The sequence below is a fragment of the Dromaius novaehollandiae genome, chromosome 3, assembly GCF_036370855.1.
Source record: "Dromaius novaehollandiae isolate bDroNov1 chromosome 3, bDroNov1.hap1, whole genome shotgun sequence".
Lineage (NCBI taxonomy): Eukaryota > Metazoa > Chordata > Aves > Casuariiformes > Dromaiidae > Dromaius > Dromaius novaehollandiae.
Genome location: NC_088100.1, coordinates 17,530,753 through 17,544,808, shown reverse-complemented (window position 1 = coordinate 17,544,808; position 14,056 = coordinate 17,530,753). Strand labels below are relative to the sequence as shown.

Here is a 14,056-nt window from a genome sequence, read left to right as displayed (position 1 = left end):
TGGGAACAGGATTAAACCTTCATGAAAACAACTCTCAGGCAACACAATACAACACACACATTCCTCAAACTGAAGGTACAGATTTTCATGAACCAGAGGGCAGTCAAGAAGTAAGATGATGTAGCCGAGGTGAAGTAAAAGTGAAATCCAACCCAATTAGCAGAAGTACTCTACATGAAAACAAAGGAAAGAACAAAGCAAAAGAAATCTTAAATCACTGCTATTTCAACAAAAAGAAATGTGGCTCAACATACTGCTCTGTCTCCCCCCCCAGTCTCTCTGAAGTTGTATAACTGTGCAAATCATTAACTTGTAAGAACTGGCCAATCATGGCAGAAGGGATAACTATTTCTGTTTTTTGAAACTGTGCATTATTCATCACACAAAATGAAAGAAAACATTAAGCTTTTTTTTGCTGATGATTTAATTACCTTTGCAGGGCTGAAAAACTTAAGAGTCTCTCTACATGTGTCTCAGGCTGGAGGTCTCTCTTCTTCAGTGAGTGTTGCTGGATACTAGACTGAGAAAGGATGTCATAGTCTGAAAGCATGGATTCAACTGTATCTGAAAGAGCAGCAAGGAGAGTTGTATAGTTTCAAAAGCCTCTCACAAATGTACACACAAAACAGCAAAAGCAGTAGAGCACCCCATTTCAATAGCAAGGAGATCACAATTTGCTCTAATTTTAGAATAATTATTGCACATTTCTGTAAAGGTGCATTTTATGTAGTCAAGTAAAAGAAAAAATCATAACATGAGACAACATATGATCAGAGAGAGGAAAAAACAATTTATTTCACTCCCTATATCAGTTTTACAGCAACCAAACCACCATTTCTACTGCTACAGCTGTGCAGAGCATATGCCCTCCCTGGGTACCTCTTGGAAACTAAATGGGGGAGAACATTTCCCATTTCTCCAGAACAAATCTCCCTCTCTATTCACCTGCTGTTTCTCATCCAAGCTTGAGGAACAAAAAAAAATTAAACTCTGGAAACTTCTACCAAATCCAATGCAGATCAGGACTGAATTTATTACCTTTCCATCCCACAGTAGCCAGAAAATAGATGGCTGCATGGCTCAATGGGAAACAACTGGCCTGGCACTTCACATGAGACATCTCCTGGTGCTCCCATCTCCTGGGACATTACCTCCCACCATACAAAACTCCCTTGATTTCCCTATTCAGAACATGAAAACTTGTTCAGAGGAGGGAGATCAGGAACATGAAAACCCTAGGGGGAGTTGCACACAAATCAAAAACTTGAGTCAGTATTTTGAAGATGCTGCCACAGCTGGCAACTGCACGAACCCCTCTGCCAACCTGCCTTCACTCCCACTGATAAAGCCTCCAATGTATCTCTTAAGCAAGGGACGACAGAAAGGATTTAGCTTTAATGACTGTGTCTTAATCTAACGATGAACCTGTCTGTGACATAGCTGCAACTGCAGGTGCCGACTTCCAGCTCTCCATCAAGGAGACATGCAAGGAATTATAAGATGTCCAACAAAAAATAGCAAGTACCAACAGGGAGAGGGGGAGCTATATAAACACACAGGAATAGGCCTAGCAGCCATATACAAGAAACTTGGCATAAGGCATAGGCTGTCTTCTTTCTTTTATATTTTTAAGCTAGCCAAGAAGTATGATAAGGCAAGGGGAAACCACAGCCCCAGTACAGATGAGTCCTCCACAAGGAGCGAGCGGCAACAAGGGGTGCTTGTTATTTGGGAAGAGAGATGTTTTTCCCTCCCTTTCAGAGGGTTAATCACAGGGACAGCTTGAAGCAGACGCCTCCGGCAGCCAGACCTCGAGCAAGCTCGCACGCTTCGTGCCACGCAGCCAGGGACACGGGCACAGGGGCGGCCGGTCCCCGGGGAGCCCAGCAGCCCCCAGTGCAGGGCCCACCGCGTGGCTTGGCGCCTTGGCAGGATGCCTGCTCCCTCCTCTCCTCACAGTGCTTCGAGGGCACAAGCAACCTAAAGCACACGTGACCACACTACAGAAATGCACTTTTGTTAATAAAGATGGCCTTCTGCAGTTCTTCAGAGCCCCAAACACCCAGCTGGCACCACCACCATCCACCCACCTGACCCCACGTTTTTTTCTGGGCTTCAAAATGACCACCACAAGTAAGCTGAGTTTTACCGGCTCTTGTGTGATAAGCCAGGATTGCTGACCTGCAATCTAGATTGGTGTAGCTCCCAAAATAACTTTAAATATATATTTTTAAACCTGACACTCAGTACCATTGCTTACACACAAATAGGTGTCTCTAGGCCCCAAAAAGTCTTTAAGAAATGTATCACTATAATTCTGGGCAGGGCAAGCATCTGACTTTTTTTTTTTTTTTTTTTTTTTTTTGCACAGGGGGGAAGTTGGGGAGAATGATCTCTGCGCACACACACGTGTGTGTGTGCACCGAAAGCTGGCAAGCTGAAGAAACACAGCGGCAAGCACCTCGCGCCCCCCGGCACTGCAGCCAGCACGCTGGCAACGCCGCATCCTCCCCAGCCGATGGCTTCCTGATCAACGCGCCAAACGCGTGCAAAGCCAACACGCCAAACGCGTGCGTTTTCTCGCACCAGAAGCCACAAAGCAGCCGTTCCCAGGCTGCTCCCTAGCAAGCCGCCCCTCCCCGGCCGTTTAGCAACACAGGAAGGGCAGTGTAGTTGCAATTTCCTGATTTCTGTTTACAACCCACAGGTTGAGAGCACCTGCGATTGATCGCTGTGTGTCTCAGCAAGCCTCCACCACCTTCCTCGCACTGTGTTTTCCCCCCAATGGGGCAGATTGCTGCATTCCAGGCAGCGCCTTGAGCATCGGCTCGCTGCACACCGCAGAGCTGGTTCACAGGAGTCAGATGGTGCAAAAACACCTTAAAAAAATAATTAACCCCCCCCCTTAAAAAAAAATTATAACTGACTGCTTATGAAGGAAGGGACAGGCAGGGAGAACAAGTTATGAAAAAGCTCATTAAACCATCTAGTCCTAAGTTCTTTTAATTGAATCTTAAGATTCTTGCAACACCCAGCTAAAGCAGCGCCCTCCATTAGTGTGAATGCTGATAGACAGGACACCAAATGTTGGCTCACGATGGGAGCAGGTGAGTGGTACGTGGGCCATGAAGCATGAGAGCGGCGGTCGCCCAGTGGTGGTGCTGCTGGGGGAGTCGCCGAGCACCAGGTCTGCCTGAGGGGCACAACCCCAGCTGAAAAAATACTCCTCCCGCCGCTCGCCAGCCCCACATGCAAAGTGCAATGCCGCACCAGCGGAAAGGCATGCTAAAAAAGCGACATGCAGCTGCCACTACGGCGGGACAAAACGACTCGCATCTCGGTTTCGCGACAGGAGACCTGGGAAGTCTGCTAATGAAATTAGTTGGTTATTTGCTAGACAAAGAGAACTTCACAAGTCCTACCCACCTCAACACGCACAAATACCCTTCTGGAACTGCCTTACAAGGCACAGGAAATAACAAGAAGACCTACAGAGCTGATGAAGATGAGTAAGAGGACTCTGCTAGAGTAACAAATGAAACACAGGACACTCCTAGTTCCTGTAACACTGAAACAAGAATGCACTTGTTAATATTTCCTCGTACCCTTCCTAAATCTGTTTGCTTTTAATTTTACTTGCGACATATAATTAGCTTTTAAGACTTGCTGCTGCTAGACACAAATCTGTAAACTAATTCAGGTATCAGACAGATGTAGGAAAAAACTGCCTTGGTAACACACTAAAACCAAACCTTTTCCATAAAGAATTAATACTGTGAAAATGAACCCATGCTTATAGCTTATTCAAAATAAAAGGTGAAGAGTCATTATTTTAACGAAATACACAATTGTAAAGAGCCCAACTGTACAGCACTGCATGGATGGAAGCTATAGCAGTGAAATACTAGCTTTTGTTCAAATTTAATAACCATTTTGGCATTCCTTCTTCATTATCTTCACTGTGGTCCAACAGTCACTCCCCCGGGCTTCTACAAACAGAGCTGACTCAGGTTTTCCCAAACCACTTCCCTGTGGTTCCTCCCCTTCCACCCCCTCCTAGATTTTTGCATTCTTCTCTTTTTGGAGAAGGAGAGCTTCATTGCATCCTGCTATCCTCACTGAATGTTCCTGTTTCCATGATAGCCAGTCTTTGCCTCGTATCCTTTTTCCTGGGGGGTGGGTGGACACGGACACAAAACTTCGAGATATTCACCGAGGCACTCAGGTTTGTAAGAGAAGCAGAGAACGGAGATGGGTGACAAAGACAACACTCTAAAGTCCACCAAAACAGACCCACAGCAGCGACTTCTCATCTGCTCACAACTCCAAGATCATCAACTGCTTCCTCTTTTTCTTTCACCTCCTCTCAAGGCTAAAAGCAAAACCAGACTTTCAGTGTCGCTAGACTTTGCAATTTGACTTCACCACAGGAAAGTATCTTTTATGCAAATCACACGCCAACACGCCTTGTGTCGGACTACTCCATCAGCAAAGACCTCAAGACATGCTGAGCAACAGATCAGTTCACTGGAGTTGGGGGCCGCTGCATATTTTTAACAGAAGAGGTTTTTCTCCAAGTATTCAGCTACCAATTCAAATACCAATGTCATCTTTTTCCAACCACCTCAGCTTTCATGAGCAGAACAATAAATACCCATGGTCTCACACCCAATCTATTGCCCTGAAAGCAACAAAAAAGATGTGGCAAGTGAGCCATTTCATAAACAACATTCTTTTGAATGTCTATTATACAAAAGTTAAGCTTGTCTAGAAGCATGAAATTTTAACCCAGAAGATATAGCTGACATTTTTTTAAATCCTCTTCAGGGTTATCAGATGATAGAAAACATCTCTACTTAAAACCACAAAAATCTAACAGTATTTAAAAATATTACTTTCAGGAATTAAAAATGACCACAAAGGTATCAGAGGATTTTGCAGGAATGACTGTGGTTATTTCTCCCACCATCTCAAAAGGAATAAAAATGGAAGTAAGTCTTGTGTGGAAAGGCCCTGGGATGACAAGCCTGGAGAGAGTAGTCCAAGAAGCAGCACAGCAAACACACTACTGGCGTTCCCGGTCTGAAGAAAGGGTTCTAGCCCCTATTTTGTGCAACACTCACTGAGTGCAGCCTGGGTACTGATCCCCAACTGGCTTCCAACAGATATCAAACACACATCAGAAACTTGTCAGCTGCTAATAACAACTTACTCTGATTTAGTTGGGGAGTGACTGAGTGGTTGAAAGGCTCCATATTCTTTACTAAGGTTTCAGAAGACAGTCTTCTTCATACACAAAGATTTTTGAATCAGAAAAAGACCAAATACAGTCACTTCAAATACAGCTCACAATTTAAGTCAGAACTGAGACCAGGAAACAAACTGGAGTCTAATCTTAACCATATGAGTTAAAGCAAGTCACCATCATTCTACATAAAACAGCTGCACTTGTTTGTGATACCAGCAAGTTACTATTTGCAATACAGCAGTATCGCTGGACTGAGATCACCATTCCAGAGCGCGCTAATGGAGGAGAAGGCCAATTAATTCACACCTGAGTCAGATACACAAAAGGACTTTGCAAGTCAGGAGGTGATGCAGTCAGCCCCAAATGTTTATGGATACCTCTGCTCACCAGTTTACACTGGTTTTAGGAAACTGTTACTGAAGAGGACATGATGAGAAGATCCATCCGGGGGAAAGCTGTTTCTTACATGTGCTGTCACATCTTCCTCCAGCGCATCTGGTACCGAACCATTGCCAAGGACAGAAAACAAAGCGAACCGGAGCTCTCCTATCCCACGCGCAAGAGCCCATGCTTCCAGCAGCCTGGATACATCGCAGGTACACGTTTCCACCAAGAAGTCTGGCACTGCTTTGCTCAGTGAGTATATGTGAACAGAAGAAGCAGTGTGAGAAAACAGCTCAAAGCAAGGACTGAATACATGTCAGATGCTTATAAAACATAACAGAGTAAGTTTTACTCTCTGTTTAAACACAGTTCTAGACAAACTTGCCAGTAACACTGGCCAGCCACACTGGCATTACCAAATGTTTAAAGCACGTTTCTGAATTGATCCCAACAGCACCAAACTTGCTAAGCCACATCAGAAAACAGTGCTGGGACGCAGTTAGTCAGCAGCCCAGCGCAGACGAGGCCTCAGGGTACAGTTACACAGCCATCTCCCTGGGAGGTAAGGTAGGGTGGCAATCGACTGCTCTGCCACGCACGCTTTCCATGCGGCGACACAAGGAAAGCTGCTTCAGACCTATCACGGGTTCAGAAGTGCCCAGTGATGCATACCGTGGAAAAGCTAATAACCTAGAAAATACTCTTTAACTCATCTCAGAAAGACTTGTCCATATAGCTATACCCTCACACTACTCCAGTTTTCCCACAAAGCAAAACATTCACCTGTTTCTGGACAGCATGAATATTTCCTTAAGTGTGCAAAATCTACGTAGCAGAGACCATACAGATCATTAAACTGTTATTTCTGATTATTTTCAATTAGGTTGAATAACCCTGATAATTCTCTTCCTTATTCATACATTATTTCAGATGCTTACAACTTTGCAAATTTTCTCCTTCACTAAATAGAACCTTAAACAGATATCAGAGAAACAACATTTATTCAGTTTGATCTACTTGGTTTAATAACTCAGTCTCTCCCTTATTAGTGAAAGTAGAGAGTACTTTTCAAAAGAGAATACAATATACTCCTCAAACATTAAAAAGGAAGCCACATGAATTATCAACCTCACATTCAAACTGAAACCAGGGCAATACGGCTGTCTCATCAAAACCTAGAATGGCATCATATGACTTGGTGATTAACAAAAAAAGAAATTATTAAACAAAAAAAAAGTCACATGCTTTCACATATCCTGCAGACAAGAACAGCCAAGTCACAGGATGCAGTCTTCTCTGGAAGACATCATTTGTCTGGCTTTCCAAAAAACTGACTACTATGCTTAAACACCACAACACAAAATTGTGCTGTTTCACAAAAAAGTCTGAGTGGAGTAGAGTACGGAGAGATTAATTACTAACTGGGCTACACTTGTGATGCAACCTCCTTCCCTCCCAAATCTGACTGCATTTCTTCTCCTTTTGGATATGATTTTGGGTTTGTTCAGATGTGGCCTTCCAAAATTCAAGGAATGTTGTAGGTCCTGGGGGACAGAACTTTACAATTTCAGTAACAATCTGAAAAAGGAAACTAGGCAATGTCCCGGACACCAAGCACTTGTTCAGCACATCAGCTGATGGGTGGGTGGCAACTATAGATGCCTCCCTGCATAACAACAGATCTTCCCCTCCCCACTAATGCATAGTGAGAGCAGCACAGGACAAGACTGGATACTGCAAACAGAGATGTAGGACATGAGTGACAGACATAAATATGGGCTAAGTGTACAAGCTGTGGGCTGATAAGCAATATTGTCACATACAGCTGGGATGAGGAAAGACATGAGGAAGACCAGACGCTCGCATTGTAAAGGCTGCAGGAAATGCCCCAAACATGCATACTGGAAAGTGGCATGAGATTTGTAGGACAGAATGGCAGGATACACTGTGCTCAAGCAAAAGGTTAACCAAGTGCCACGCTCCTTTTAACAAAGTCCTTTTGATCAATCTGGGAAACAGGCAGACTCGGACCGCTGCAGCTTATAAAAAAGCTGAAAAAAAAATCCACCAGTTTATAACAGATGTTAAATATAAACTTTTATCTCAAATATAAATCTCTACTGACTAGTAAAGCCTATGTAAACGCCTAATTAAATCCTGGCGTAACTTCAGCGTTCAGTCAGGAGAACGCTGGGCTAAAGAGTTTGCTCTCCACGCTTCCTCGCTCGGCCCTTCTAACCACACAGCACAGCACCACTGCCGGCGCTTTTGCACACAGAGGAAACTTCACAGTATGAGAACAGTGAAAATGAAATGAATCACTGTTGCTATCAGTGATGAACAGCACCAGTGAAGCTGTCCGTTTCTACCACAGGAGAGGGAAGGAGAAGGAAAAAACAAACAAAAAAAAACCAAAAAAACAAAAAACAAACAAAAAAAACACCACACACACCACCTCCACAACCAAATCTCAAATGCAAACAAGAATTTTACTTTTTGGCTACTTTTAAGTCAGACCAGAGGGGTAGTGCCAAAACACAAACTCACACCAAGCACATGGTTATGTTCTCATTTAAAACAAATCTTGCAATTGCTAAAGGTAATTCTTAATAACTGGAATTGAGTGTAGTGGCTGGTGACACTCTTCATTTTGGTGACTTCCAGTACTTCTATCAGGAAATTCAGTTTTATCACATCTTCTTATTTTTTCAGTTGGACCCCTTATTGACAGATTCACATGAATACAAAAGAAAAAAGGTACCTTAATAGCTCTGTAGAAAATACCTTTATTGAACTGCCTCCGTAGAAAAGACTAGTAATGCACAATAAATAAATTATCAATGTGTATTTTGTATGTTCAGTAAGGCCTTGTCTACATGAAGCATTTGCTACACTGGAGACAACTCATACAGAAGAGTGTCTCTTTATCACTTTGCTTGTAAGACTCCCAATGGGAATTCCTGCATCCACAAACCCTTGCAGCCCTTCTGCAACCACAGCCCAGCATCCTGGGCAAGTAGCCCACGGTGCCACGTTCTGCTGTTAGGCTGTTTGAAGTGGATTTTCCCCACATGGTGCACAACGAGATACATGCTCAAACTTTGGCACTTGGGTCAAATTGAAGAACTAGCACAATCTGAAACAGCCATGGTGCTTCACAGGATATTAAAAAGGGATAAGAAACAGTGACAAAAAAGGCAGACCATGCTAGGAAAACTGGTTACACTAAGTCTTCCCTGTGAAGATAAGGCCTAAATTGGTTATCAAAGTTGCAGTCTGTAACATCATTAGGTACAAAAAAGATCCAGATAAAACTACATCCAGGAAGAAATACTAGTCACATTATTTGCCTCTTACCTAGGTATTGCCTTGATCTCCAAGAGATCCTTCAGTCCAGAAGGATGAAGTTTAATCTCCCATAAGGATTTTGTCACTAAATCATCTCGCTGCACACTCTTGACACCAAAATAAACTTCCACCTCTGTAACCCTTTTACAGCTGGTTAAGTTCTTGGCCCTAAAGACTTCCTGTGTTTTCTCACATTAAGTGCGAAGCATAATTCAAAACTGACTGTCAATTGTTTCATGCTACCATCTGTATCACTCAGCTCCCCCAGCTTCTTCATCAACACCACTACCATTTTTTTCATCCAACAACTTATAAATTTGAGTCTACCGATGTGCATTATAGGTTTGTACTGAACCATTTATACTGCATCCTTTCTTTAGCCAATGCAGTTTATGCAGGGTCGTGCATGGTAAATGAGCTGTCTGGAGAAAAAACAATTCAAACCCAGGTTATCTACTTGAGATTTTATTGGTACAACACAGCAGGCTGAAAACGACTACCACTAAGTGATTCAAAGAATATCAGCTACCCAAGAAACAGGAAAAGCTATCATTTATTTCTCTCAGTCCCTACCTGGCTTGCAATAAAGAGATCTCTTCCAAAGCAAATGATATCAGAATAAGACACATTTTACATACAGCTAGACTATATGCTGGGCAATACAATTCTGGATACACGCTGCTTAGTGGCAGCACACAAGTAATATCACTGTGCTGTAAAACAGATTCAAGCACAGTAAGCAAGTATCTTTAGATATAGTGTTATATTCAACAACAGTGAAACTCGGTACTTGCACTGCTGTTCACTACAAGGACATTAAGCCCTGTTATCATTCAGATATGTCTAAGCTCCAAGACAAACAGCATTAATATTTAAAAATTCTAAAGGGTTATCTTCAGAGATAAAGGACAACCGAGAGAAAAATTTTAAGAGTGAAAGTTGACATTAATTTTTCAAAGGTGAAACTATAATAACGGTCATTATAGTGACTAGTACAGTCACATTTCTTCTGGAAGTGAATTCCTGCTGTTAATGTTATAAAAGAGAGCTCACTTTCAGATCAGCTGAAGGCAAATCAAAATAAGGTTGCTACTGTCTTACCTTCATCTCTCACCTTGAGCACCATCCCTACCTCCTCCCTTGTGAAGGGCAGGTACTTGGATAGTCACACTGGGTGAATTCAAGAAGCTGACACAAAGGAAGAAAACAAAACACGCACAAGACACCCTAACCTCTACCAAAAAAAAAAAAAAGTGATAACTTTCAGCTGGTTTAGCTCCATGAACATGCTCACAAGAACGGGGATGGGATTCACAAAGCTGAAGAGAGGTGTATGGCAGTCTCTGTTTAGACCAGCTTAAATTGCTAAAGCACCACACCCTAAGATTACTAACTGAAAAATGCTAGGAAATGATCCATGTTTTTCCATTTACCTATTCTATGCTTTGTCAAATCCTATTTTTCACTGTAGAATCTTTTTTTTCCTTGCTGAAAATGCACTTTTAAAGAGATAGGCAAGAAAGTCTAATAAAAATCACCAAGGAGGATTGAAGAATTACTGTCTTAAGATACTGCTTGTCAGAAATCTAAACTATTTGGGTTTGCAAAACAAGGAAAAAAACCAAAACAGAACTCCAGCAAGATCAACATAAAACCACAGTAAAGTAGGCAAAGTAACTTTGAAGAATAGCTTGTGAAAGGCATAAAACTAATGGTTGAAACAGTTCTTATCATATCAAAATAACCCAGCTAAATAATCAAGGGGGCTTGTCAAACAACTAAGGTGCAGAGAAGAACCCAAGGATGCCAAAGGCCAAAACCAAAAAGCAAAAGAGTAACTGTAAGGGACATTAGCATTTGCTACAGACGAGGTTAAGCTTCCCTCAGCAAAGCTTGTCCTGATGGGATGAACCTAAAGAATTGTCTCCAGTTAAAGACTCAAGAAAAGAGGCCTTAGAACAAACCAATGAGCAGTAAGTCACCAGTCTTGTCTGAACATATTCATGCAAGGGTTATAAAGCACTGGAAGATGAAACTGGTGAACTACTAGTTCTGGTATGCAAATATGTGAAATTGGTGTTGCTATAAGTGGAGTGAAAGGTGGCAAGTGCAGCACCAATTTCCAGAAGGGCTCCAGGTATGATCTAGGGAATCAGTCAACAAATACGCTCAACTTTCCTACCTGACAAATTGGTAAAATAAATAATAACAATCAAGTATGAATTACTAGGCCTATGACTAAATAAGATACCAGGGAACAGTCTACATTACTTCCACAAGGAAGAAGTGCCTCAAATATTTATCAGCTTTCTGAAAGGATCAAATGCTTGAATAAATGTAACACACCTAATAGAGCGTATCTGGATTTTCAAAAATTTAGACAAGCTCCTGCAGAAAACAGATTTTTATAGATTAGTTTACTGAATGACACACCAACAAAATGTTTGAAGAAATTCTGTGCTAAGTGTGAAATAACAAGAAAAAAATCCTCACTATATATGTGCAAAGTTTTTCATCATAGTTATTACCACAAAAAAAACAACAATTAAACACCACAAAATACAAAAAAATTACTCAAGAAGAACAGAAAACAAAACCAAAAGTATTCATCACAAATCCATGGTACCTTCATATCACAATATTGCCTGCAGTCCTGGTCATACAACTCAAAAAAAAGATCCAGTATAAATAGAAAGTGTATAGACAAAGGTAACAAAGACAATTCAAGTCATGAAATTGTTCCCATACTAGCAACTATTATATAGACTAACATTTTTAATTCAAACCAGAGGTGACAGAAGAGACAAACAATAGAGGTCTGTAAGTCACTGATGGTGTGATGAATAATTGTTCCATCATTTCTGATTAAAAAATACTATAGAGTATCCACAGAAATAATCCAATTTTAAAAACAAACAGAAGAAAGGAGCTTTTCCTCTGATCAGTACTTAATTGAAAAACCTTACAGTCCAAGCATGCTGTTGTAAAAAAGGCATCAGACAAAGATCACACAAATTCATAGCAGGTAGGTCTTTCAAAAAATATAAAATATGATGGACCAAGACGCAACCTCTGTTTTAGGAAAACCCTAACTCAGCTGAAGCAGAAAAAATATCCAAGAAAAGAGACTGTTCTTTATTTATTCTGTTTCCATTACACTTCCTGAAGTATCCACTACCAAACCCTGTCCTCACTGGTCTCCCACAGGAACTAGTTGCTGAGGCCTGCACAGAACAAAGCTAACCCGCCACGTGGGAGAGGCGGACGGGGGGCAGACTGGATTATCTGCTGGGAAAACTGTCCGAGACCTGCACAAAGGAGGGAGACTCGAAGTAGCCCCCGCTGGCAGCACCAACTGGAGACAAGACATTGGACCGGGTAATAAACAGCCATTGCTTCTCACAACTCACCTGCCAGGCCAATGATAACCCTTAAAAGCCCACGCTATCATTTGTGCTTTGTACGTTTAATATAGTGCATTTCATTCGGTTTACAGTGAGACTGGTTTAGCCCATCGCTTCCCAGTTCTCTCATACTAATGCAATGTAATTTCATTTGCAACTTCACCACTCCAAATGTTTACATATAAAACTAAGTTTATGGAAGTCAAACAAAACAACAGTCTTCCTCCATGTTATGCTTTCTAGAAGTCATATTCAGACCAAATAGCTTCAGGCTCTCCCTGTAACGGTGACTCTTCAACCAGAGCTATGAACGTAAGTCGTTTATATGACTATCCAGCCTTAATATAATGCAAACTGCCACAAGGAAAATTCCTGAGTAGATCTTGAGCGTGAAGATAAAGCTGCCTACCTCACCCTCCTTGTAGAGGGCAACGTCCCCCCATGGTGATGCCTTCAGGCCCGGCAGGACTGTTGCCACAAGGGGATGGGATGGGGCCTACATGGTCCCCAGCGCCAGCATCCCCGTAGGTCAGGCACTCCGGAGCCCGCAGGCACTGGCTGGGGGCAGGAAACCCAGCTGGAGGGCAGGCTGAGGCCACGCCATGGTCTCACACAGACCTCACGAGGGCCTCGAGCAGACCCCGGCCCAGCGTCCCCAAGCCAGGGCAGCTCTCCCCACACACTGGGGCTGCAGCCCTCCTGCCCCCCAGCATCCCCAGCCCTTCCCCAGCACACCCATCCTCCTCCTGCCCCAGCAGCCCGCCCCTCACAGCCCCAGCCCCTCAAGCACACGGCCTCCTAAGCCCCCACAGCAGTGGTCCCTCCCTCCCCCCACAGTGGTCTCTCCCCCGCCCCACACACCAGCCGCTACTACCCCATGGCAGAGGCGGGGACGCCCCCTCCCCCGCAGTGGTCTCGCCCCCGTCAGTGGCTGCTGCCACCGCGCAGAGGTGAGTGCGCCCCTCTCCCCCCCCCTCCACCCGGCTGCTGTGGTCTCGCCCTGCCCCTTACCGTAGCGCTGATAGCGCGGCGGGCGCCCGAGCGCCTCCAGCCCGCCCGGCCCCCACAGCAACATCAGCGCAGGGACCAGCCACAGTCGGAGCCCCATAGTGCGAGCGCAGCTCCCTCCTGCTCGTCCGCCGCTCGCATCCGGTCCAGGAGACGAGACGCCGCTGCCGCGCCGACGCCCCTGCGGCAGCCCCCTCGCGCCGCGCCGGGCCCGCCGCCCTGAAGGGCCCGCACCCGGAAGCGCGTCTTCCCGCGGAGCATTGTGGGGGCGGGCGGGGTCGCCATCTTAGCCGGCGGGGCCGGGGCGGCAGGGGGGGAGGAGGAGCGGAGAGGAAGGGAGACGCGGCCGGGTGGTTCTCTCCCCCCTGTTGCGGTGCTCGCCCTGTCGGGAAGGCCTCGCCGCCGGGCCGCCGGCGGTGTGCTGGAGCGGGCCCAGACCGCCTGTCCGCCCCGAGAAGGGAGTGGGCTCGGCATTTCGGCAGTGCGACCCTAGGGGCGGGTTCAGGGTCTGGACTCGCTGTGTGGGGGCCCTCACAGCGCAGGGGGGTCGCCTTGCGCAGATGTTCTTCTTTGGAGTGCGTACAGGGGAGTTGACTTCACCAGGTTTTGTGTAGTTTTCCTAGCGCAATTGATTGTTTGTGGCACTAAATACAAGTAATGATAG

At 44.4% G+C, this 14,056-nt stretch overlaps 1 protein-coding gene across 2 annotated transcripts in view; it reads right to left on the bottom strand.

Moving 5' to 3' along the window:
• The window catches only part of ADAM17 (ADAM metallopeptidase domain 17), a 36,553-nt gene extending 22,885 nt beyond the window's left edge, over positions 1 to 13,668 (bottom strand). The window contains exons 1-2 of one of the 2 annotated variants that reach the window (XM_064508473.1): positions 13,396 to 13,668; positions 432 to 564 (exon numbers count right to left, since the gene is read on the bottom strand). In XM_064508473.1, coding sequence (XP_064364543.1) covers positions 432 to 564; positions 13,396 to 13,492 — 230 coding nt within the window. In that variant the 5' untranslated portion in view covers positions 13,493 to 13,668. The remainder of the gene's footprint in view (positions 1 to 431; positions 565 to 13,395) is intronic. The other variant, XM_064508474.1, reaches the window with a different exon arrangement.
• Between the last annotated feature and the right edge of the window lie 388 nt (positions 13,669 to 14,056).